Source organism: Rhyacophila brunnea, unplaced genomic scaffold, assembly GCF_057557595.1.
Source record: "Rhyacophila brunnea isolate RB1 unplaced genomic scaffold, BYU_Rbru_1.0 scaffold_24, whole genome shotgun sequence".
NCBI lineage: Eukaryota > Metazoa > Arthropoda > Insecta > Trichoptera > Rhyacophilidae > Rhyacophila > Rhyacophila brunnea.
In genome coordinates this window covers 11,508,142-11,535,845 of record NW_028232904.1, presented here as the reverse complement: position 1 = coordinate 11,535,845, position 27,704 = coordinate 11,508,142, and the positions used below count along the sequence as shown (strand labels likewise).

At 34.4% G+C, this 27,704-nt stretch overlaps 1 protein-coding gene across 1 annotated transcript; it reads left to right on the top strand.

Moving 5' to 3' along the window:
* Nucleotides 1-27,261, top strand: polo (Serine/threonine-protein kinase polo). Its single transcript, XM_085951703.1, has 10 exons — nucleotides 1-191; nucleotides 3,231-3,455; nucleotides 4,416-4,620; nucleotides 6,102-6,294; nucleotides 12,608-12,840; nucleotides 20,459-20,616; nucleotides 21,508-21,692; nucleotides 22,802-22,935; nucleotides 23,677-23,789; nucleotides 24,824-27,261. The coding sequence occupies exons 1-10, from the start codon at nucleotides 90-92 to the stop codon at nucleotides 25,013-25,015; spliced, it is 1,740 nt and encodes a 579-aa protein (XP_085807829.1). The 5' UTR covers nucleotides 1-89; the 3' UTR covers nucleotides 25,016-27,261.
* The last annotated feature ends 443 nt before the right edge of the window (nucleotides 27,262-27,704 follow it).

Here is a 27,704-nt window from a genome sequence, read left to right as displayed (position 1 = left end):
TTCTGGCTCGTTTGCGAATTTTAGCTCTGTGCTTTGCAAGTGTTTTACTCAGAAATTATAAGTTTTGAACTATAAACATATCGATAAAAATGTCGTCGTCGGCCCCAAAAGACGATAAAAAAGAAATCCCAGAGATTATCCACGACAACCAAACTAATTCTACTTATAAGCGCAACAGATTTTTTGGAAAGGTGAGTACTTGTGTTACAAAGTCACATTTATTGTTTTCAATGAAAATCATATTTTCGACTTCAATTAGTAACAATATTTACTTCAGACCGTGTCGATATGTCATATACACATCTGGTACCATCTTTATAAGGTTAGCTAATGATCGTATACATAGTTTTAACTTTTTAAGAGTACATTCTCATGTGTTCATTGTCATTATCGTAATACAATATATCGGTTTGTGTATAGGTATATACATAGCGTATTCTTGTTTCCGTCATAAATAAGTTTTGTGTTTTATAAAACGGCTTTCTAATGATATTTCGTGTTGACTCACTTGAAAAGGCGCTTTCAATAATGTTTATTTAACGGTATTGTACATTTCGTTATCAAAACCGTTAAATTTAAAAAAAATACTATCGCGAAGATTTCTATATTTTCTATCATGGCTAACTTCTCTGTGTTTATTTAGTTGGTAAATGAAAACAATGCAGTCTATCTATATTATTATAATGTCGTAATTGTTTAACAGTTATTAAAATGTTGTCTAGGTACATAACTTCTACATAGATGCATATTTTAGTAAGGTTACGTGTGACAGGTGTTCAATAGGTATGTAATAATTTATTATGTATACGTAATTATGAAACATCACAAAGAACTCTGTGACCAATTATTATCATTCTAGAGGCTATTAAAGTCGTTTTATTTTATTATATTTTAATTATTGGCCACGACAAATAGGTTACCTATAATTATTTGAATTAATTGTACATTTGAAAACTTTTTTTTCAACTGTCATTTTTGGATTCGTATAAGTCTGTAGGTATTGTAATGTCATATTATTTCGAATGTTTAGACCAGACAAGGATACACCTGTACGGTAAACAAATAAACATTGTCTAAAAACAGTTAAAAGTTGTATAAAGACTTTACAAATATTTCAATAACTGGGTTTTATGTATTCTACCTCTAATGGAAAACATTGTTCACATACAGGTGTATTTTGGGCTGGACTAGGCATAATGACTAGCTGTAGGCTAATTCGCATCGCAGGCACATAATTATCGAGTTTGAAAGTTTGGACGGTCTTAACTTGTTTTATACATATAAAAGGCGAATTCCTTTCTGCGATATTGCTTCTTACTGCGAGTTTTGCACGCAGAATTTTGTGAATATAGCCTGAGAATGAGAGAAGCAAATGTACTCTAAGTCCTTTTAGTGCCTTTTCTCTGAATTGATGTATGTCTTTTTTACTTATAACATAAATTATCTTCGCCAGTTTTATAGATATGACTGTGTGTGTTTTTGTAGACTATAGAGCGTACTCTTAATAAGATTACCTCATCATTAAGTCAAAACAGCAAAATTTTGACTTAGTGCTTTTTCGCAGAATACCCACGAATATGTAGCAAGCTTCACACATCTGCTCTGAGATGCAAAACGGTCTTGCATACAAATATAAATAGATTTTTGTATAATGAACCATTATTATTAATAAATATTTACATGAACAATCACAAACAATCGAAAAATAATTAGTAACCTAAGAAGGTTTGTAATTTTGTCACTGCTGCTTAATCATCAATCAATAATCGTCTGCATTGTCAGTTTTGACTATCGTGAAGTTAGCTGCATAACAATGATTTAAACCCCCATTGGTTTCACACTTCCTCATACTCGTGGTTGGTTCCGATTGATCATCTATCATGGCACGTTTGGTAAATTCAGGATTAAATAGACATGTCACTACTTCGTATCATATTTAATCAACAAGTGATGCAATGGGGAAATTAAACACCTTCATCTATGACGCTGACGTAATTAAACTGTTTTGCATTTAAATTGTATTGTAATCTTGATTTAACTTAATTTCGGAGATCATAATTGAGTCGCTTAGTCACTCAACCTGCTCTGTTGGTTTTTTTGAGTTTCGATTAAGTCATGAAAAACTGTTTTGTGCATTTACGATAATGTTGATTGTCTGACGAGAAGATCTAGGCAATAACCGGAAGTCGCTGCAGTCGATGTGCGGTTAAAAGTAGGAGGGGTTTGTGAATTCACAATTTTAACAGGTGGACAACTCGTTGATAACCTGAAGTCGTTGTAGTCGAAGTGCAGTTAAAAGTAGGAGGGGCTTATTATTATTAGTTCACAGTTTTAACACGTTGACAAGAAGATCTTGTTCGACAGTAGTTGTGACATTTCTATAGCGATTTAAAAATCATGGTGTGAATCGCGACTTATGATTGGTCGGCAATGTAGAATGGATTTAGTAACCTGTTATATATATCCTAGAGCAGTCGTTTCTAAACTTTATGTTACTACGCCTCCCTTTTAAAAAAATCTAATCTTGGCGCCTCCCCCCCCTTTTTATTTCATTAAATAATACGGACACCTTTTTAAATAGGAGCAGGGTGGAAATTAAAACTCGCTAATAGATAAACGATAGGCTGGTAGACCTAACGATATAGCACATACGAACATTCAAAACTAATTTTTTTGAAAAATTGCCCAGAGCGGGTTTGGCAACTAAGCGGCCCAATTGTACCTATAGATTCAAAATATTTGTTAGCATTGAAACTTTTTAACTTTCTGATTTCTTAGTCCCCATACAGTGTTACCATCCTTTTCTATGGTGCTTATAGTACAGAGGTGTAAATATTACAGTATTTCTGAAAAAAAAAACTATAGTAGGTACATGGAACATTTTTCAAGTTGAATCCTTCAAAATTATAGTAGTTTTAGCATATATATATATAGCGTAAAATTATAGAACGGTTAGTAAACATGCCCACTACCGTCAGGCTAGGACAGGAAACTGTGAATTTCGATCATAGTTCTAGTTATTGGTCATACTTCGAGTACAATTTGGTAAATAGATGTAAAAAATAATAAAATAAATTTTAATACGTTAATTGACACAAACCTCTACTCTGTGGAGGCCTATATAATCCTATTACTTAATCGTACATGGTCAAAAGAATATTTAGGCTCCGTCTTATATAGAAAAATTTCTTCAACGTATTTGTCTATAATCTATTAATTGTCGATTTCAGGGAGGATTTGCAAAATGCTACGAAATCGTGGACATGAGGACGAGCGAAGTGTACGCTGGGAAGATTGTTTCGAAGAAGCTGATGCTCAAGTCCAACCAAAAGGACAAGATGTCTCAGGAAATCGCCATTCACCGCTCTCTCAACCACAAGCACGTAGTCGGCTTCCACAGCTTCTTCGAAGACAGCCTCAACATTTACATTGTCCTTGAGTTATGTAAAAAACGGGTCAGTATTTTGAGCATTTATTTTCATTACCATTATTGTTCTTTTCGTTTCTTCTACTATAGAGTACCCCTGTCGCTAGCAGTCTTCTTGCATCTTCCCGGGCCATGTCAGCATTTTTTAGCTCTGTCGTATACACCCTGCTGATAGTATCTATTGGAATCCGCCGTGTTTCTTGAGGCATCCGTAGCACATGGCCGAACCGGATGCAATGTCTCACAATGAGACACCACTCTTGACGAGTAAATCTGGATCGGGAAAGGTGCTATTACACATGACACTAGTTTTATTTGTGTGAATTTTCCGGCACACGTCAGGCGATGCAGGCACATGCAGCCTGTCGATTGTCAGATTGATTGATTAATTTGAATGTTTCCTCCGGAGGTAGATCCGCATGTTTTCTTTCGCGATACTCTTTCGATCGTTGTGCCGCTGACTTCGGCGTAAATGAGTCAGTGAAATTTTATTTAGTTAGCGAAACATAGGTGTCAACTGGAACTGGGTTTCTGTTTTGCTATTTTTTACATTTCCATTACATTTTTTTTTAGAATTATTGATAACCATGTCCTTGTTTTTTCGTATAAGGTGGTTGTTAGTAATTTTGAACGATCACAAACAGCGAGGCTTTTAGAAAATCACAAATATTGTGTCCTCACCGGCGATCGAACCCAGAACTCTTGGGTGGACGGCCAGCGCCTTATGCACTGCATCACGAAAGCCGCCTTAATTTCCATTACATTGTGAGCGTCAAGCGATTTACACTGTTGGGTGGCTGGGAAATTGCCCCCAAAAAAGTTTTGCACTTGCAGTCCTTGTTATTGATATCTAATCAATCAAGCTTCTGTATTATCAAAATAGCTCTTAGTAGAGACTAGTGTCTTACGTTTCACCTTAAAAAGAGAATTGCCTTGGTGATTGATAAAATACTTCAAAAAGTAACATTGTTTGTTTGATATTTTTCAGTCGATGATGGAATTGCACAAGAGGCGCAAGGCGATAACGGAGCCCGAGACCCGCTTCTACATGAACCACATCCTGCAGGGAGTCCACTACCTTCATAGCAACAGAATCATCCACCGAGATCTTAAATTAGGAAACTTATTTTTAAATGACCATCTACACGTGAAGATTGGAGATTTCGGATTAGCCGCCAAGTTAGAATATGATGGTGAGTGGACAACTTAAATTTACTTATATGTAGATCAAAGGACGAATCGAAGAAAATTATGTATTAACAGTTTGTTGTCAAGCCCATTTAACAATAGGCATTGGCAGGGGTAGAGGGAATTTTTTATTATACATTTATTTATATATTACCCAGAAGTTACGTGATAGATGGGTCCGACGAAAATCGTGTAAGTTAAATTTGCGTAAGTCGGGGTACAACTTGTTTAATTGGGACCAAGGACTAACAAAAACGCCAGTTTAGAAGAAAAATATTTAATAAAATTGTAGTTCTTTGTAAATATTAATGTATACAAAATATAAAAAAAATTAATAAGTTACGTAAAAACGTTATTTCGATGTTGATAGATAAATTCTAGCAAATTTGCCTGACTATGTGAATACAACAGCTCGTTGACATCATCACCATTGACATTCTATCAAATGAGCAACATGATCAGTTTATGGCATTGTTTCCGTCTGGTTTTTCAAAAAAAATGGACAAAGTTTGTTCCAGACACCATTCAATGTAGCTTAATGAAAAAATCAGGTAACCCAACCAGCAGACCATAGATAATAGACGTAAACACCAGTCATAGATAATGATTTAAAGGATAGAAAATCCACAGAGAAAACCACTAATAACAAAGAACACACGATTTTGACTTGAGTCGAAAATGTGCAGGCCTGCAGAAAATAGAAAAAAAATGTTCACTGACTAGTGCGGCTTATGATGTAGCGCAATACGCGTGAGGTGACCTCATTGTTGTTCTGGCGATTTCGGCAGATGCTAATGACAATGTTCGTTTAAGTTTAAAGGTTCAAAATGTGCTATAGGATGGGAGCATCAGTCTGATAGCATTCTAAATTACCAAGAAAAATTACATAATACATGTTTTTTCCCGTAGCGGCAGCTTACTGTAACAGCACATAAAGCCTCAATGACATTGAGCTACTTTACAAGCTGCTTGTTGGCGAATTTAAAAGCGGGCGAGTCAGCTAGTGTGATTGTGATGATGACACAAAACTTTCCACTCGCTTAGAAGCCAACTAGCTAGCCGCTAGCGAGTTGAAACCGTCATTTTTGGTACAATTTTGACAGGGCGTATTAAGTAGTTGGTTTTTTTTACCGGGAGGTCACTACCATCGCTTTACTGCACAGACGCAGTAGGTCCACACGCCAGCGTGTAGCGTGTAAAGTTGACTAGTTTTCAATTTTTCTCGGTAGATTGTTCACAATTGTTAGCTTGTTCGATGATGACACTGGGCGAGTTTACAAGCAGATTGTGAATTCGCCAACAAGCAGCTTGTAAAGTAGCTCAATGTCATGATGATAATGTATTTGAACCTTAAAGGTCGAGAGAAGATTTTTTTATGATCATCTTAATAATGAAGATATTTTAATATCTTGGTTGTCTTATGGATTGTTCAGCACGAGTCGATCAAATTATGATGAAAATGTGATAAATTGTTTTTAATTGTTAGGTGAAAGAAAGCGAACGTTGTGCGGCACGCCCAACTACATAGCCCCCGAAATCCTCTGCAAGAAGGGGCACTCGTACCAGGTTGACATCTGGAGCATCGGTTGCATCATGTTTACCCTGCTGGTGGGGAAGCCCCCCTTCGAGACGGCCACGCTCAAAGATACCTATGCCAAAATCAAGAATTGTGATTACAAGTAACTACATATTGTATTTTCCTCTGCATTCTGACGTAGCCTTTCCACCTGATGAAGCTAGTTGAAGTCTTACCGGTTTGTGTTCAACATGCGATTACAGTCTTTACGATTACGATCTGTAATACTTCCTTTAAGGCGAATTCTTTGCCTCAATTTACGATCAAATGTGACTTCAACGCCATCTAAAGGCATCTACAGGCATCTACCATGAATTTCTAAAAATGTGTTACTAAAAACTTTCGTCGATCGCAACCAGATGGCAATAAAATATAAAATAAAATATTGTGTGTCGCCACATATTAAAAATCATAAGCTTGATAAAAATGCATTTAAATTTATTATATATTTACTTACCTATGTAAAAATATTTATAATTAATATTTTCCCCATAAAATATTTACAATTCTATTTGATTTGATTTAAAGTGTTTATGATTTTTACATTTTGTTTACCGTAGTTTTTTTTACAGTGGCAATACAAGGGTATCCTGTCCAGTCAATGAACCAGATTTTTTTACGTTGTCAATACGAATTAATATAAATATTTTTCTACAGTAAAATTCATTTATAGTAGTAAATGAACATTTAAGTACAAATGTTTATAAGATTGAGTTTAATCTTGTACAATTGACAATTACATCGAATTTCTACTAGAGGTGGAATAAAAGAATGATATGAAATGAATAGCAAAACAAATGCCATTCGAATTATTATTAAACAAAATAAGGAATATACAGTTGTACTTGGTTATTACTAGGAAGGTTGGACCGGCTGAATGTGCTCGTTATAAGCGGTACTCGTTATATCAGAGAATAGGTATTTTTATTGTCGGCGAAAACAACAATTAGACACTTAACTAGTGTCATAAACGTAATCTGTCCCCGGCGGCATCCTGTCCGATCGGATTTTATTGCTTAGGGTCGAAATGTCTTTAAACGATCAACACATTACCAGTATTTTAGCTTGGTATATCCGATAAGTATCTCGTTATAACAGTGAATAAAAATGTACGGAGAAAATCATATACCAAATGTCAACGACTGTTTCCTCATTACATCCGAGATCTCGCTATGTCCGAGATTGTAATAACCGAGTTCGACTGTAGTTATAATTATGACAATGTCGATATTATATAGACATCCCAATTCATTTCGTTTCAACCATGTCCGATCCTAATGGGTTCATATGGGCCTCCACAGAGTGGACGATTTGTATTAACTAACTAACTATATCTGAGATAAGAATAAAGTAAGACACGCAACGAATTGAATAAAAAAGAAGTTGGAGGTAAGAAAAAACCTAAATAAACATGCGAACAAATCTTGATAAGCAAACCCAAGGACAAAATAAATGACAAATTAAAAAAAAAATTGTAAAACGTAAGAAAAAAATTTAGAATTTGAAGTAAGTGCACCACTGATTACATAATATTCTAAGAAAAAGACAGAACGTTGTAGTAACAAAAGTAGATCTTAATTTTTTGTATTTATGATTGCTTCATAAAAAAACAATATTTACGACTTTATGATGTAGCAGATAAATGAGCAACTAAATAGTGATCCAAATATTATGAAAAGTTCAACTATCAAAGCATCACGGCATAAAATTAGTAATACCACAGTTATACACAATTTATTGTACCTACCTATTGTTATAATTTTCTTAGTTCATTTAATCGTTTTTAATTTAATTTATTTTCAAATTCACCTCTTATGTGTTCATTCACTGAATTGTTTACCCTATATTTTATGGAGACTAATAATAACTTCTATTTTCTACATACTAAATTATCAACCTCCACTTTTTGACAGGACGGCATACAGTTATATAGGCACGTAGATAATAATTTTAAGGCCAACAAATAATCCAGTATATCGGCTATTTTCAAAATGTGTTTGCCGCTGTATCCAGGATAAACATATAGAACAAAAGTTAGTGAAGTGGAAGTTTGTCGAGGCTGTTTTGATCGGGTTAATTTGTCTTTGAATAATATTGTGACTAGAAATTTTAACAATTCTTATTATTTTTAACATTGTATATTGTTCATAATTTTCGCGACTACCACGTGAATAGACGTTTTTTTTTTACTTATAACATTTTAAACACTTAACATAAATATGGATAAATTGTACAGTTACTAGACAAAGATTAAATTTGATGTGTGTCAGAAGTATCTTAGGCATTTTCGCTCGTATGCTTTCTTTATATTATTATGAAACTATATTTATTTTAAAATCGCTTTATAAAAGGTAGGTACGTCAAAACAGTAATAAATATCTGAAATATTTACACAACACTATTTCAGAAAGTGGAGGTTGATATATGTAGTCCATTGACATATGCTCCAATATCGCAAACAAAAATTATTGACAGCAGAATTAACACAGTTTTTGTCTTCGTACCTGGCGAACCTTTATTTTCAATGTATGTGTGTGTGTATGTATTTTTTAATCCATGCAAGTACTGTTTCAAAAATAGTTCGATTTATTTCCGCGTTAGCAGCATATGTCGATAAAGTCTTGTCAAATATTCATTTTATTTACAATCGATTCGTTAATATACAAAAATACAAGATTAAATTTAAATAACTAGCCTAAAAATTATTAAATAATATTTTTAATAGAAACGCTAAGCGTTTTTTGCGATAAATTAAGTCTGAATCGAGATGTTTCGATTTTAATTGCATGCTTTCTAACCTCTAAATCGATGTTTTTTAAATTTGAAAAAAAATATATAAGGATATAATAAATTCCAATTAACGTTTAGCGTTTCCCTAGGTAATAGATTTACGTACATTTTTATCGTAATTTTGATAATAAATCTTATGTCATTCATTCTTACCACCCGATAGAAATGTACCGAATTTGACACGTATTTTTGGTATATAGAACTCCACGATACATCTTAATTTTTTATTTTATTTTTCTCATTACTTTTGAATATATATTTACCAATTAATAAACTTTTCTAGCTATTTTTCGATAACAACTTTACCTAGAGACATCACCTTAATAGGGGTTATAAGGGATTTATTGGTGGCATGGAATACTAATTCATAGTATCTGTTAAAAATCCTTCTATTCCACTGATGGATGGGAGGTAAAGAAATATTATTTCTGTAAGTCGGCTCGCACATCACAATTCGCCACATGTTGAAATTGTTGATGTGACGTCATCGTTATCATCATAACACATGCTGTCAAATGGAGCTTCGAAGATTGGCTGAATGCTACTGCACAACAAATGTGACAGGTCGACTGTCGACTCTTCTAACATGTTGGATGTCGCGAGCGGTGAGAACACGCCAGACTGCGCCAGCCATTTTTAACTCTAGACGTCAGTGCGCGCACGCCGGTCGCTGGATGCTTGATGAGTTTTGCTGCGATAAATGATCCACTGTGCATGGATATTATGCCTAATGGATGAATCCAATATTTTCGCCTTCTGCTTAAAATTCTGCGGTACCAATACAATATTAATCGCTGTTTCAGCGTCCAAGACATTTGCGTAATGGCGCTGGCCAGCGTACTTATTGTTTTGACGTTTTGAGTCGCTAGTTACGCTAGTAGGTGTACGCGTTCGTCACGTGCAACGGGGATCCTGGGATCTCAAGTACAAATAGTATCAAACACCATACTGTTGTAAAAAGATTTTGTAATTGTGATCTTTGACGTCACAATAACAAAATAACAGGGTTTCTAGATTAGAAATAAGTAAAGATAAAGTAGTTAATAGTATGAGAATGAGACAAGGGCCGTGAAGTTACCTGATCTTTTTCCAGCCGAACTGTGCATTCCTTCAGAAATCTCGCAAGTGACAACTGTAATTTTAATTTAAAAAAAAGGAATTACACGGCTGAAGGCTCGCGCAATCCATGGTTTAGGATGTACATAATAAATTTCTGGACGCCACACGATCTTACGACCGTGAAAGATAATAAATCTTTAAACAGTGTGGAATATAGAATTGGGAACAATAAATAAAAGAGCGATTTATACTTGACAGAAACTATATTATCGCAAAGACAATAATTTAAAATTACATTAAAAAGTTATTAAGCAGCTCGCTACTGAAATTTGAAATACTAACATTATACAAGCGGCTAAATTTGAAAAGCAATAAAGGAAGAATGGTGATTGAAACGACAAGAGACTCCTGACACGACAGCTGCATCGTGCTCCGTTAAGTGACGTCCATGATTAATGTTGGGTAAACTCAAACGGAGCACGACTGTACTAGGCGGCAGACAAAATCAATAAGTCTCATTTCTACGCTCACACAACGCGACCTGACATTGTCTCCGGAAATTCCAACAGCGCCAAATTAGTCCACACGACTCGCGAAGATAGCTCCTTCAAAGATAAGTCGGTGTGACCAGTTAAATTAATTAATATTGTAGGTGATGTTTATTTTAAACATGACAATACAAAAAAACTTTGGATTATCGCAAGCCTTTGTATGCATGTGTAGGGTGAATACCCTACCATCCGCATGACTTGGCAGGAAACCATTAATCTATAATTACAAAGTAATAATATTGTTAAGATTACAAAACAAGCGATTTATGCGAGTCAATCGAAATTTCAACAGAAAGCTAATTTAGCAAAAATAATTTAATAATTCACTTAATCAATAATTTTGCAAAGTAATAAATAATGCTATTTAAGTTTGCTATGATATGCACAAAAGTTATTTGTATAAAATCAATCTTGCTTAATTATTAAAAAGTGCTTAATTCAAGTAGTGATAGCAGCATTTTCTATTGTATCGAATCACTATAAAAACACACAGTACATGAATCAATATGTCAGTCAGTTATCAAAGATTTAACCGTAAGGTTATCGTTCAGCTTTGCCCGATCGATTTCGTAAATCCATCAGAACGCACACTCGTGACATCTCACATCTAGATTACTAACGGTAAAAAAAATTATCTGCAAATTATATCAATTTTTATTGTTTGGGTATTATGAATCAATATGTCAGTCATTTATTAAAGATTTAACCGTAAGGTTATCGTTCAGCTTCGCCCGATCGATTTCGTAAATCCATCAGAACGCATAATCGTGATTTCACTCAGCTAAATTATAATCTGTACACTTATCTGTAATAATTAAATTAATATTAATTTTTGAAGGAGATAATAAAACCAGGGTTCATTTCATTCACGCACCAAATTCTGAGTTATTCCTTGGAGTCAACCAACCCTGCCTGTTCCTTATTCCATCTCACATTCGATACATGTGTTAGTAGAAGATTCGATAGAATTGGTCACAATATAATATCTGTGTTATTGTATATCCTAAAGTTTAGTTCTGTTGGTATGTTTTACCCTTGAAATGTCTTTAAATTTATTTGTCTTAAGAAGGTGGGTTTTAAATAATCGCTTAGTATGGAGTCTTCACCATTGCTGTCAGTGTAATTAGAGCATTATATATGTTACGCCGAATGTGCGAAATTGAATATTACATGAAATGGGCAAAATTTTGCCTAAATCATGAAAAATGCAAGCCCGTTACCTTATTCATGAATTAGACAAAATATCTGGAGAGTGCGTGAAATCGGCAGTAATTTTTCTGCCTACTTCATGTCTTGGACAAATTAGATAGTAGCGCTACGGTGGTATTTTTTGCAACTAAACTAAATGTATGAAATGCTCATGCATTGGTCAAAATGTACATTTATATTATCTATGGTCAAAATAGATGATCGCGCTCCGTGGTGTTCTTTGCAACTAAACAAATGTGTTAAATGTCATTGATTATAATAATATAATTACGTTCATATCCATTTACTATGCGCAAAAAAATTCTAGAACTATAATATGATAACGGAAGAATTTTATTGAAAAGTATTTTCGCGATTTGATTCGTGCTTGGTTAGCAATTGTGCAATGGTCGATTGAATGTTTGTGATAGTTTGTTGACACTTGATAGCTAATCTCAAAATGGACATTCAGTTGAATAATTAAATTCAGAATTACAAAACCTAACCTAACCTAATAATAATAATATTATATTATGTCCAATTATAACTAATAAAACCATCCGTATTAAATTTACTTTTTCTTCTGTCATGTTGACAGTTCAAGAATTACATACCGTGGCGAATTCATTTACTCAGCAGAAAAATTACCTAATTCATGAATAAGGCAACAGGCTTGACTATTACATGAATTAGCCAAAATTTTGCCCATTTCATGTAATAGTCAATTTCGCACATTCGGTGTAACATATATATAACCGTTTTACATTCAGGGATATTGTATAAAGGAAAAAAAAATAATTTTGATTCACGTCACATGTAAAATTGCAGGATGCCACAGACATTGAACAATTCGGCGGTGGGGATGATAATGCTGATGCTGCAGGTGGACCCCAACAAGCGGCCGACCGTTGAACGTCTCATGAAACACGACTTCCTGGTAACGGGGATCCTACCGGCCGCGTTGCCCGCCTCCTGCCTCACTACCGCCCCCCGCTTCGACCAACTTGAGGCGCTCGACAGTCTCACCAACCAGAGGAGGCCTCTCAACGAAGTTAACGGAGGTACGTTTGCCAGCCAAGCAGTAATAACTAGGGATTGCAAACAGAAAAATTTAGATTCTGGGATTTTGAGTTTAGTTATTTATACAGTGGCGGCTCGTGGATAAGATATTTGGAGGTGCTGCAGTTGATTAAAAACAAAAATAAATGTTTATTTGGATTATATTTTACTATTAACATCAAAATTAATTAAATACATAAATAATTAAAATAAACAACTTTGCATAAATTGCTTGCAGAAATAAATTTTAACAATTTTAATAAATCATTATAGCTATATTTGCGTCGCGTGCTCACTCGCGACGCAGAATCGGAGAAATGCTGAAACCGGTCTGTCTGATCCGCAGTACCGATTAGGCTTCCATTTGCGAGCACCGCTGCCAGCGCCGCCCTCCTTCGCCGACTCGAGAATATTCTATTGAAATCGGTACTGTGCAAAATCAAGTACCTACTGCGGTGTATGCTAATATTATTGAACATTGAATGTATCGATGCGTGGGCGAGCTGATTACACGATTAATAATATTGATATTTTCATATAATATACATAAATTTATGTATATTATAATATTACAATTGAATTTGCTTGGGGGTGCTGCAGTACCGCAGTGCATATGGACGAGCCGCCACTGGTTATACATATAATATGTCAATAGTGCCCACGATGGCCAAGCGGCTACGCGTCAGGCTTATAATGTCAGGGGTCCTGGATTCAAATCCCGGGTCACGTGTTGTTTTTCAATGTGTCTTTGGATCCAGAGTATAGACCCAATAGGATAAGCAAGTCACTATGTAACATCCATTTCTCGTAAAACAAAAATCTGTTATAAAACCTTTTCTTGTAGTTGCCCAGATCCACGTACGATTGTAGAGCCAATTAAAAAAAAATGTCGCTAAGCGAAGAATTAATGCGACATTTTGGCGAATATGGGGATTTATTAAGAGAGTCATCTACAGTTTTTCAAAAGTGTGTTGTTTTGGTATAGCAACATCTAAAGTTACTTGAAGGCCGCCGAATACCATCATGAGGCTATGGGATGCTGGCCCAATCTGGGATGACGAAAAAAATAATAATTACAAGATAAAAATAACTTTTTATATACGTTTTTAAATTTTCTGTTGAATCATATAAACTCGACTAGCTTAAGGTAATGTCTCTAGGTAAAGTTGTTATCGAAAAATAGCTAGAAAAGTTTATTAATCGGTAAATATATATTTAAAAGTAATGAGAAAAATAAAATAAAAAATTAACCACTTACCAGTTGGATTTTGGTGAGAAAGAGTGTCTAAAAATTGTCAGATATTTTTTTTAACAGTTTATTAAAAAAATTATTTTTATGTTTGTTTTACTTTTTTTCACATTAAATTAACACTTTTTTACAATATTTTACAATGTTTAAAATTTTATGACAAATTTTCTTTCAACGTTTTATTATAAATTTTTTATATGTTTTTTTTACATTTTATCACAACAGATATGTAGGTTTACAATGTTTTAAATTTTACGGAAATAATTTAATAAGTTTTTTTGGTAGTGTAAATTTTGAAACATTCAATACACAACCCTACATTACAATCCGGACAGTAGTATCTCGTCTCCTTCCGTATTCGTTTGCCGTTTTCATTCCTATGTGAGCAGTATACTTTGCACTGTCTAGTAGGCCTTTCTTTATTCGCCGTAGGTGGTATTGGTTGGTAACTAAAATGAAGCTAAATAAGTATGAATAATATATACTTATTTTTTACGAACTTACGTCTAAAATGTGCTCAAAAATAACGAAAGTAACTAAATTCAAATTACAATAACATGCGACATACCTAACACAAAAATAACTATGAATGAACAATGAAGTCATTGACAAATCGTAATATGCTCAGGCCCGCTCTGCCCGGCAGTAAATAAAACTTTTATTATGTCATATGTCTCATATATCACTCACATACCAGTTAAAATAAATAACAAACTTTGTGACAAGTGTAGTGACTTCCCGAATGTAGCTCGTGATAAACATTTCTGGCAAGTTGAGAAAAAAAACGCCCGAGTGAGACTCGGGCTCGTCAACGTGGGAAGCAAATCCGCGCCCGAGTCTCGCTCGGGATAAACAGTCAAGTGGTTAAAAAGTATCGTGGAGTTCTGTATTCCAAAAATACGTGTCAAATTTGGTACATTTATATCGGGTGGCAAGAATGAATGACGTGTGTTTTATTATCAAAATTACGATAAAAATGTACGAAAATCTATTACCTAGGGAAACACTAAACGGAAATTGGAATTTATTATATCCTTGTATCTTTTTTTTCAAATTTAAAAAACATCGATTTAGAGTGTAGCTGCAGAATAATAGCGATCAAATATCTATTGTCTAAGATATCAAATTACTCTGCAGTAATATATTCCCAGCGAATCCATTTCCAGTAAACAACTTAGCTAGATCAGCAAGTCGATTGGCGAAATTAGAGACGGTGTATTATTACATCATATCACAGCACATTATACCATTACGGTGTATTAGCCGAATAATCATTTTTTATAGTATCATATTTTCTTACAACTGTAATAACAAATAATATTTCATTTCGCTACTCGATTTAAAACGCTGATTCTATAATTAGGCCAATATGATTATGTACCAAAATTTAATGTTAATGTGTTACTTTTATTGTAAAAATAACGAAGAATAATTTATCTAGATGTCACTCGAATCCAAGTACTTAGCTCGTAACCATGATTGTATAATATACTATTGTACCGATACGCTGCTAATAAATCTCACCCTGCTACATCGAAGACTTCATTATCATCATCCTCAACCTACACATCGAACACCACACTAGTGACCCAACAAGAGGTTAGAAAGCATGTAATTAAAATCGAAAAATCTCGGTTTAGACGCAATAAATGACGAAAAACGCTTAGTGTTTCTATTAAAAATATTATTTATTAATTTTTAGGGGAGTTATTTAAATTTAATCTTGTATTTTTGTATATTAACGAATCTATTGTAAATAAAATTAATATTTGACAAGACTTGATCGTCATGTGCTGAATCGAACCATTTTTGAAACAATACCTACATAGATTATAAAATACACACACACACACACATACATTGAAAATAAAGGTTCGTCAGGTACGAAGGCAAGCACTCTGTTAATTCTGCTCTGTCAATAATATTTTCTGTTTGCGATATTGGAGCATATGTCACAATGGACGATCATATATCAACCTCCACTTTTTGAAATAGTGTTGTGTAATTATTTCAGATATTTATTACTGTTTTTTGACGTACCTACCTTTTATAAAGCGATTTTAAAATAAATATAGTTTCATAATAATATAAAGAAAGCATACGAGCGAAAATGCCTAAGATACTTCTGACACACATCAAATTTAATCTTTGTCTAGTGACTGTACAATTTCTCCCTATTTATGTTAAGTGTTTAAAATGTTATAAGTAAATAAAATTCGTCTATTCATGTGGTAGTCGCGAAAATTATGAACAATATACAATGTCAAAAATAATAAGAATTGTTAAAATTCTAGTCACAATATCATTCAAAGACAAATTAATCCGATCAAAACAGCATCGACAAATTTCCACTTCACTAACTTTTGTTCTATATGTTTATCCTGGATACAGCGGCAAACACATTTTGAAAATAGCTGATATACTGGATTATTTGTTAGTTTGGGTTAGTTTAGGTTAGATTAAGTTAGATTAGGTTAGGTTAGGTAATCCCAACAAATAATCTAGTATATCGGCTATTTTCAAAATGTGTTTGCCGCTGTACCCAGGATAACCGACTTGTACCCTAACTTTAATAACATACATACTATTGTACTATATTTGGGCCATCGAACGTTCATTACTGTCTACGGCCTTAAAATTATTATCTACGTGCCTATTATAACTGTCTGTCGTCCTATCAAAAAGTGGAGGTTGATAATTTAGTATGTTGAAAATAGTATAGAATATACGCTTTGCAAAAGATAGGGTAAACAATTCAGTGAATGAACACATTAGAGATGAATTTGAATTAAAATAAATTAAATTAAAACAACGATTAAATGAACTAAGAAAATTATAACAATAGGTAGGTACAATAAATTGTGTATAACCGTGGTATTACTAATTTTATGCCGTGATGCTTTGATAGTTGGGACTTTTCATAATATTTGGATCACTATTTAGTTGCTCATTTATCTGCCACATCATAAAGCCGTAAATATTGTTTTTTTTACGAAGCAATCATAAATACAATAAATTAAGATCTACTTTTCAATCATAGTAGATACCTAGGAATATGGTATAGGTGTTGATAATTTTAAATTATTTATTCAAGATCTTCAGGGAATTACAAAAGTCCACACCTAGAAACCACTGGGCCAAAAAGGTTTCTTTTTATATCTCCAAATCCATTTCACTTACATATTTATAGGTAAAATAAATATAACTATCTTTTATTTTATCTTGCACTTTTCGTTAAAATCGACATTAGATTTTTTCAAAGAAATAACGTTCTGTCTTTTTCTTAGAATATTATGTAATCAGTGTTATTAATTATGTGCATTTACCTCAAATTCTAAATTTTTTTCTTATGTTTTACAATTTTTTTTTTTATTTATCACTTATTTTGTCCTTGGGTTTGCTTATCAAGATTTGTTCCCATGTTTATTTACGTTTTTTCTTACTTCCAACTTCTTTTTTATTCAATTCGTTGCGTGTCTTACTTTATTTTTATCTCGGATATAGTTAGTTTTTTTTTTTTCGACCATGTCCGATCCTAATAGGATCATATGGGCCTCCACAGAGTAGAGGTTTGAGGCCTTGGGAGGTTTTGGGCCTTTAGATGGCGTTGAAGTCACATTTCATCGTAAATTGAGCCAAAGACTTCGCCTTAAACGATCAAAAAAAATTGTACTTGATAGAAATACTGAATAATGAAATGTCATTTCATATTGATTTCCATAGTAACGCACGTATATATTATTTAATAATTTAGTTGCTAGGACCCCTAGCAACCAATAATGGTATCGAAATAACTTTTTATATAAAACAGAATTAACTAAAAATGAATTCAATTCTACTTAAAGATGGCTAAAAGTATTAAAAAATGCATTGGCATCGTGTTCTGATATATTCTAAAAGTTTCAAATGTCTAGCTAGTCGGGAAGTTAGTTAAAAATCGATTGCAAGATTTGTATTTGACAAACAACCACCGGACAAATAAGAATACGACCTAAGAAAAACGTTGTGAAAATGGCAGGCTACAGGGTCTCTTGGAGAAGTCGTTTGGTGTCCGTATGCTCCAACTAAGGAGGGCACACGGACACAGAAGTCAACAGTAGGTCTTTTTATTTTTCCTGCCCGATCTATGGTACCTTATTGTGGTATCCACTGTTGGATAAAGACCTCTCCAAGCTACTTCCACTCTTCTTGGTCTGTAGTTTTTCACTGCTACGTACATGCGCTGTACGTGAAGAATTTGTCGATCCAACAGGCTTTAGGGTGACCATGATCACTATGATTGTATTTGTTCAATCGCTGAGTGTCACATTAGGTTGGCATGGTATACATCAAGCAATTATATTCAGGTCGTTGCATTAAATTTCGATGGTATTGTTAGTTGTTGATTATCTTAAAATGCAATGCGGTAAACCTGTTTGTAATAAATGCAGATTTTTGACTGCATTTTGTTATTATTATATATAAAATTCTGTGGGCGAAAGGAAGAGGGCGACAAATCTTAAAAATCGAAAAATGAGTTAACAAAGGGTGTAAATGAACCATAATACATGTAGCTGCAGAGTAATAGCGATCAAATATCTATTGTTTAATGTATCAAATTACTCTGCAGTAATATATTCCCAGCGAATCAATTTCCAGCAAACAACTCTTAGCTAGGTCAGCAAGTTGATTGGCGAAATTAGAGACGGTGTATTATTACATCATATCACAGCACATTATACCATTACGGTGTATTAGCCGAATAATCATTTTTCATAGTATCATATTTTCTTACGACTGTAATAACAAATAATATTTCACAAACTAGTCGATTTAAAACGCTGACTCTATAATTAGTCCAATATGATTATGTACCAGAATTTAATGTTAATGTGTTACTTTTTATTCTATAAATAACAAAAAATAATTTATCTAAATGTCACTCGAATCCAAGTACCTAGCTCGTAACTATCTCAGTAGATTATATCGTCACCGTTCAGGCAAAAGTCACCAACCCTGAAAATGGCAGTTTTGAGTTGAGTATGTCACCCGAAGCGTAAAATTATGTTCTTTAAGATGCAAAACTCACCTCGGTACATTAGTTAGTAAAATTTTGCTTAAATCCGAATTATTTGTTTTTCACTAAATGACTTTCGATAAAATCTTAACAAGCAAAAGTCATTATAGGTGAATAGACATTATTGACTCTATAAAAAAAAATCCTTCGTTATAAATATACAAGCAAAAGTCACTATACTATGGATGGTGAGTTTTACTGATGCTTCTTTTGGCTAACATTGTTCAGATTATTAACAAGCAAAAGTCACCAAACCATAATTTGAGCTACCTTGCCTCCTTTAAAACCTTCCAGATGTTTTAATTAGCATCAAAAAGTAAAAGTACCTTAAAGAAATTATTAAGAAGACATGAGAAAATAATTTAATGTAGATAAAACCTTAAAAACATTAAAATCTGATTTTTCCTGCATTTTCAAACTTTCAAATTGCGATATCTCAAAACTATGTTTTTAGGGTTGGTGACTTTTGCCTGAACGGTGACGATATGTACTATCATTGTATAATATACTATTGTACCGATACGCTGCTAATAAATCACACCCTGCTACATCGTAGACTTCATTATCATCATCCTCAACCCACACATCGAACACCACACTAGTGACCCAACATACACATGGTTACATGTAAATTGTACGTAAAACATTTCATCGTGAGCTTTCTTATCGGAAAGAGATGACCGTATACTATACGGTCTCCAATTTTATTAGATTCAATATGAACATTAATTCAATTTTCATAGCTGATTTTGGCAAAATTCATGAATTCGTGAATGAAAACCTAACCTAGCAAATAATCAGGCTATTTTCAAAATTTGTTTGCTTCTGGCTTCCTGTAAAGTGTAAGCCGACAAGAACCGTGTTTTATTTAGACATGAATTTTATGTCAGTACTATACGACCCAATGAGGTTGGACGGTCTCAAATACACGTATGTATTATGTATGCACAAATGAGAAAAAGGATAAATCAAATCAACACATTTGAATTACTAAATTCCATATAGAAACATTGGAGTTCCCATACAAAATGGTCTAAAAATTAATCTTCTTTTGGCTGTCCTGAAAATTAGCGATTTAAGACTTAACGCCTTCTTCCTTTCGCACACAGAGTTATTACCATTGCATTGCATGCTACAATTATCATTTTCTACAAACAGTTTACCATATTGCATTTGAAATATGAGCGTTATCCAGCACTACCATTGAAGTTTACAGTTTCGTGTCAAGGCTCGGCTATTTATAGTGGGCCTTATTTATAGTACCTATACATACATTATAGGGTTCAATCAATGTGTTTTTTTTGTTTGTTTTTAGTGGAAAGAATGAACGTAGACTCGCCGTTGAAGAAGGGCAGCGGTAAACCCATGACGCCCAATTCTGCTGCAATGAAGGCTGTGAAACAGCAGACCAACGAGTACAGAGAACACTTAGAATCCCTCAAAGAACAGCTCGTTGCCCTTTTAGCCACTAAGGTAACCAGCATACACATAAATATGTTTTTTTTAAATATGATTTCGTCTTACTGGAATCGAACCTCCTTTCATTTTCACTGGAACCAAAAGTTAAAAAAAATTCTAAAAAACCTTCTAAAACCTTTGCACTAACCAAGGCGAACTATAATATTCAGGCTATGGTATGACTTGAAAATTACGATGATAGTGCTAATTGTTATTGATATTTTTGTGGTTTTATCCAACTTTCTCTTAGGTATGCTTACATACTGCAGTCTGCAATTTAGAAGAGATCTTTATTTAGCTACGTATTCTTTTCGACTTATACGAGGTATAAATGAGAATTCTGCCATTCTGGGCAGTGTTGACCTTTGTCCCTGATAACTATCTTAGAAATAGAGAGCATCAGTTGTTTATTCTCCTAAGGTGCAGAACCAACCTGCCAATTGGGAGGGCGATAACTATGTTCAACCAAATTGCTTCGGGTGTTAATATATTCCACATGCGTGAGGTGAGTTTAGGCGGACACTATTTTATAAATTCTTGAAATAGGGTCTCCTTAGCAAACTCGGTGTACCTTTTTGAACTTCTATAGATGTATAATTGTATTTTCACTGCTTTTGTATGTTTATATTATGTTCTCTTTCCATATTTTCATTTTTATCATTTTTATTACTTTTCTTCTTTATAATGTTTGATGTCATGTTGTTGTGAACCTCTCAAACTTATAATTTGTAATGTCCACAATATGTTAAAAAAATTAATTGAAATTGAATTATCTTCGAAAATAATGTGGTATCCTGTTCGCAGTAAATGTACATTCACACGTAATGCCCACAATGTGTTGAAATAAATATGAATATAAAAGAGTACCTTCATAATTTTAATGTAGCTGTTTGTGATGAATTGTAGCCTGGCGGTAAGGTGAATGGTCGGATGAGAGACGACGCATCCGACCCGGCAGCCCAGCCTTTGGTGTGGGTGAGCAAGTGGGTGGACTACTCCGACAAGTACGGCTTCGGCTACCAGCTGTGCGACGAGAGTGTTGGAGTCACCTTCAATGACACTACCAAACTCATAATGCTTTCAAACGCTGCGTAAGTTTCTCCCTATTTCTCCTGCGCACAAATGTAGTCGACGTAACTGCAACTTCATCTATGTAATTTACTCAGTAATCACAAAATAAAAATTATGGTAACTACAATGTGACAGAAGAACCAAATTCACAGCCTCATTCTGTTAAAAATGACGTTGATAGGTGTATTAAACTTCAGAATCGACCAATTGTTTTCATATTGGCTTAAGACTATGCATTGTTCACAAGATCTGAAATCTTCCGTGGCTCATTATCTCAAATAATCATTGGAACGATGTCTCTTTCGGGCGCAAGCGTTGAGTTTTTCAATCAAGGTTTTAAGCAGAATCAAGAGTGAAAAATTTGATGCGCATTTCTGTGCGATGTCTTTTGTCACTACGCATTGTTTTGGTCAAGGCCTGAACAAAAACGAACCATAAGTGTGAATGAGAAAGCATTCGGCACGCTTATACCTATGCAATATGCATTAGAGTAAGATAGAATTTCTACAGCTGAATTAAATATTTTTTGGAAACGTCGCCGGTAAATATTGATTTGAATGATTACATTCATTTAAAATATAAAGTTAGTGCTAATTATTTTTAGTTAATTTAGTAGAAAATATGTTTATTTATGTTGTGAATAAATTTGGTAGCCATAATGAGAAGCAACATGATGGTATAACGTTTCATAGTTATGTTAATAATGATAAAATTAAGGTTCTACTGTGCGTTATATGTGAGAAACACAGCTTCATTTGGCCGAACAATAGCCACTCTTGTTTATTGGTTCAATTTATTATACACATTGAAAGTTTGTTGAAACATATTACATGATTGTTGGGCCATATTTCTGTAGTTCAGTGTAATGTAGTGTTAAAAGTGCACCATCCTATAGTCTTTCATAAACAATCATAAACCTTGCTTTATTATAAAAAAATAAGTCATAGTCAGAGAGGTGCCGATCGTGAGGAGATGTTGCAATTGGCTTGACGTACTTTGTGCGTAAGAAATTGAATTTGCGGTTAAAGTGGTCTACTATATTGCGTTTGTGTGCGTGGGCATGAATGAAACTTTGTTAGGATCATGTTTGTGTCAAATCGAATGCCTTATGGTTGCTTTTTTTTCTCAGCAATGTCCACTACATAAGCAGATCTGGCCAGGAGTCATACATGAATATGCGGGAATACCCGCAAGACCTCGATAAGAAAATGAAATTGCTCACCTACTTCAGAAGATACATGAGCGAACACCTCATGAAAGCAGGTCAGTAATAAATGCTGCATCCGATTTTACTATGTAGTCTCTTAAAGGTGGTACACACAGTTAAATAAGCCAGGCGATTCTCGGGTACATAAGAATCCACGTCTGGTCGGCGATTGTAATACGGTTGAGAAATGTCCTTCCAACAATTGAAACATATTGATGAATGTGTCTAATATTTCTGTCATATTTCATATTTTTCTTAGGGTTGTACATTATTCACAAAGTAATCCGGTGATGCAAATATTCAGACTGTAAGGCCATCCGCTCACGTGAATACTCGAAAAAGACGAGACTGAAACTCCAGTATCTAGCTAATGTATTTCAATGGCGGCTCATTGACGGCAAGACTGGTATCTCTCAGTTTTAAAACGTCCGCAACTGAAACCGAGGAGACGCGACATGCTAGTCTCCCATTAAACAGTGGTACATACCAATATCAGTAGATTCAATGAAAAATCATATTTTCTTTTTCATATTATCATATTTTCAATATGGTTAGCACTGAACTGAATTAAACTAGCAATAATAAGTCAAAGGTTAAAGATGGGCGAACCGATTTTTAATTTAAAATATGTGGCAGATGTTGAGAAATACTCCTGCCTGTGTAATTACAGGCTGCCAGAATATTCCCGTAAAGATATTACGGAAAACATTAGTTCCGTCTCCATAAAATATGGTTCGTTTTCAACATTTTTGTTTTGGGCATATTATAATTTTCAGGTTTGATTTGTTTGTTTGTAGGTGCATCGATACCTGTACGTGAATCTGACAGCTTATCCCGGATCCCCCACCTACACGAATGGTACAGAACAAACACAGCCGTAGTTATGCAACTTACCAATGGAACAGTACAGGTGAGGAGGCCGTCTTTTGATTTATTCTGCCACTACTGCTATTGCAACCATTGGTGTTTTCCAATTTCTTATATATATCGGGTATATTATGAGCCAATGAAAATGCTTTACGTTTTTGAATTGTGTTAGCGACAACTGGTGTCGTGGATAGAACCAATGCCTTGATACTGCAAGAGTTGCGCATCAGTGGGAGGCTAACCTCTGTGCCTGTGTTACATGTATTATTTGCTCTGGTCGAAAATGCCACGTAAAAGAGACACGTCAATGAGGTGGAGTGACCAAGTGTAAGATTGTAGTGTAAAACTGATGGCATCCATGCAAGGTTTGTAGAGAATAGGGAAAACAGGAGAAAGCTGGTTCAGAACGGAACACACTACAAATTCAGGAGAGATCACGATCTGCAGTCAATGAGAGTCACGACGAAGAGTAATTAGGTAAAACATCGTTAATACAAGATCGAAAATGAAGCAAATGCAATGACATTGTTTTTCTGTAAGTTGGTGTGTAGTCCAATACTTTGTTTTGAGATAATTTTTAGTGAAAACCACGTTTTTTATTCAACGAATAATTCACAACATTTAAAAATGTAACATTCTTTATTGAACATGCATAATTATTTGGAAATACCCCACGGACATACCTGTTGAAATAAATCTTTAAAATAAATATAACGCCTGGCAGGACTTTAATCTGCATCCATCAGATTGCGGCAATTCCGGAAATCTTGTGAATTATTCGTTGAATTGTGCATAGATTGATGATGTTATGGGTAATCGTAATATAATACTATGTTAGTAAATGCGTTCAGTAGATCGTCAATAGTTGTAGGAAAATATATGAGGGAAGACAGATACTAAATTTTGTATTGAGATGGTACACGTTTCCATTATATCATCACCACTAGCATTACAGCCCGCGGTTGGTTTCTAGCCACCCCTGATATTGCTCTCCCCCATATTCTGTCGCCTGCCAAAATATCATTGTCGTTTAAGCAGGATAGAGGATTAACATAAACATAATTTGTTTTGTTTCAGATAAACTTCCAAGATCACTCCAAGATAATACTATGTCCGCTGATGTCGGCAGTGACTTACATAGACGTGGAGAAGAACTTCTCCACCTACCGATTCGCCAACATCGAAGAAAATGGTTGCACCACCGCCCTGCAGAACAACCTGCGCTATGCCGTCGAAAAGATATCCTATCTCATTTGCAAGAACACCTAGCCGACGCGGTGACGCCCCGCACCGGGTGCCCTCAGGATCTCGTAGACAGTGGACACGGCCTATAGTATTTAGTTCACTTTTGACTGACGCAATTATTATAGAGGAAAGCATAATACAATGGGAATTCTGAATTGTGATTCGTTTCGAGTTTAGTCTATGGCTATTTTAGGTTTCACACTATCATTATCATTCGTCGTTGGTCAAGCATACTTAGTGCAGGGATTCCCAATCATTTTTGTGTGGGTGAACCTTCCAAATATTTTTTTAGAACTTGGAACCACTAACTAGTAACTAACATTCCATAGGAATATAATATCAATATTCGTCATTGTGAAATATGCATAAAACCCGGCGAAACCCACTAAAACCGACTACTACATGAATACTACAAAACCAGAGAACACAAATAAGGGAAGTAGGTTTCATTCTGGGTGTGGCTGTAAGAAGGTACAATTCTCGAGTGTGTAAAAATATGGGATAAATTAATAACACGGGTATGTTATTTTCAATAGATATGTCTGTATTGGATAAGTTTGTCAAGTAAACGAAATGTGCATTCAATATTTGAGGTCATTAAGCGGGCTTTGTATTTCTTGCGTTTTATGGCCTAACCATGATTACGTCATTAACGAAAACTGGATTTCAAAGTTTCCGTCTATGGTGACTGGCTTTTGAACTTCTATCTTATTAATCCGTTCTGTGGACAAAACTTATTGATTTGTTTTGTGTTTAGTCGATAGCCGTTTTTATTACGTTAATAATGATAATGGCCATACTAAAGGTCGACTCGACTCGACTCAACTTGAAATAAAAAATAATCAAAATCGATGTTTTTTTAATTCAATAAAAATATATATATTTAAATCTTTGAATTATTGGGTATTTAATCCTTTCCACGTGGACGGCACACCTGTTGTACACTAATTAATTGGCCATTCGATAAAATTAGCATGTTATTTAAATGCGGTAATTAAATAGTAATTAAATGCTCCGCGGTCAACAAGTTAAAATACATGTTCAAGATATTGATAAAAATAACCATAGAATAATAAGATGAAAGTGATCCTTCAACGTAGATACGTTCTATAAAGGTGTTTTTTTTAGTTATATTAAGTTTTCTTATCATTGAAATTAAGAGACGTTGATTAAAATTATAAAAAAAACAAGGTATGTAAATTATCAGTGAATCGTATAAAAATTTACACTTCATATTCTGACGCTAGATGTCTGTAGGCGAACTACAGTGGTGCTGTAATTCGTCCCAACGTAAACGATGGTATGAAAACCGGAGATTAGCCGGAAACTAAACGAGTATCAAATTCTGTGGAATCATAATTCAGAATAATAATTTAATATAACTATTGTAAAATGGACTTCCACCCGGTAAATGCTAATTCAATTAATTCAGTGGAAACTCAATTATTTCAATAAGAGTGGCATGACGCCACGCATGCTTGCATTGCGCTGATTAATCGGCAATCTTTGTCCAGCACAATAAGCTCGCATATCAAGGGGTTATCATAACGTAGAATACTTACAATTTTATATTATAATATTAGTAAACACTTGAGATAATTGCAAAAAACCGTCAAGCACATTTAGAATGCAAATAGAATATTTTCTTTTTGCAAACAATTTAAAAAAGCTAATAGAGAAATAAAATGTCATTTACGTCAACGATTGAAAAGTACTTACAGAATCAAAATCAAGAAAGATATAAGAAAAATGAAGGTTACTGACGATGAAACTAATTGCCTCTTTTATGGTGGTGTCCATTGTAGTACCCACAACATAGCTTGTCACCTTGCGAGCACAAATATCATTGTCGTTTTCCCTCCACAGATTGTTCAACGTAACATTTATGGTCGTTAAAAAAATGGATACTGTACGTATAGTATTTTCTTATCGTGAACGAGAGATAGAACATTCGTTTCGGCAAGTGACTTTACTTATAATGTCATAATTTTTGGTCTTTCTTTAAATCCCTCCATCCCCATTGTCACACATATGAAGATGTTTTACACCCCCCTCCCTTCAATTCTGTACAATTCTGTAGTGTGGAGTAAACAGGTGTTAAAGAATATGTTATTTTTGAAATGTGCATTCAATATTGGTGTTATTTGACGACGCTCAGTGGGCTTCGTATTCTTCCATATGCCATTCGTCGCATATGACCACGCCTTTTCAGACCCCCTCCCCCCCTTAGAATGTAATGTCATGGACAACCCTTATAAGCTCAACGCAACCGTGACTCGTTTATTTTATTCATTTATAAAAATGCCACAACAGCATGAATTATGATAGTTTTGACAGCGCATAAGACGTAGTCGGAGTGAGAGAATGCGATGCAATTGTCTTGATGTATGTGCAGTTGGCAATAGTGACCGTGACAATGATCACTATTGCCATACGTAATACGTGATCTCTATTGTTATGTGGATTCTGTTTCGTTGGGTTTCATGTGTTTCGTGAATGCCGACAGAATCAAATCGACAGAGTTTTCACTTGTGAGGCAGCTTCGGGTTGACGTTGCACTGATTTTTTGTGTGCGAGCTTCCGTAGAGATATCCCAGTTACATGAAATCATTACTTATCGAGATAATTGAGTTTTAACTGTAATCAATAATTTCTATTAAGAGCCTCATTATTCAGGGTTTTGATAGAGAAGATAAGTTAGGTTATTTTAGCT

Excerpts from the sequence above, each read along its gene's own strand:
- polo (XM_085951703.1), top strand. The coding sequence starts at position 90 with ATGTCGTCGTCGGCCCCAAAAGACGATAAAAAAGAAATCCCAGAGATT. Across the intron at positions 3,456-4,415 it reads TTGAGTTATGTAAAAAACGG|TCGATGATGGAATTGCACAA; the intron begins GTCAGTATTTTG and ends GATATTTTTCAG. Across the intron at positions 21,693-22,801 it reads ATAATGCTTTCAAACGCTGC|CAATGTCCACTACATAAGCA; the intron begins GTAAGTTTCTCC and ends TTTTTTTCTCAG.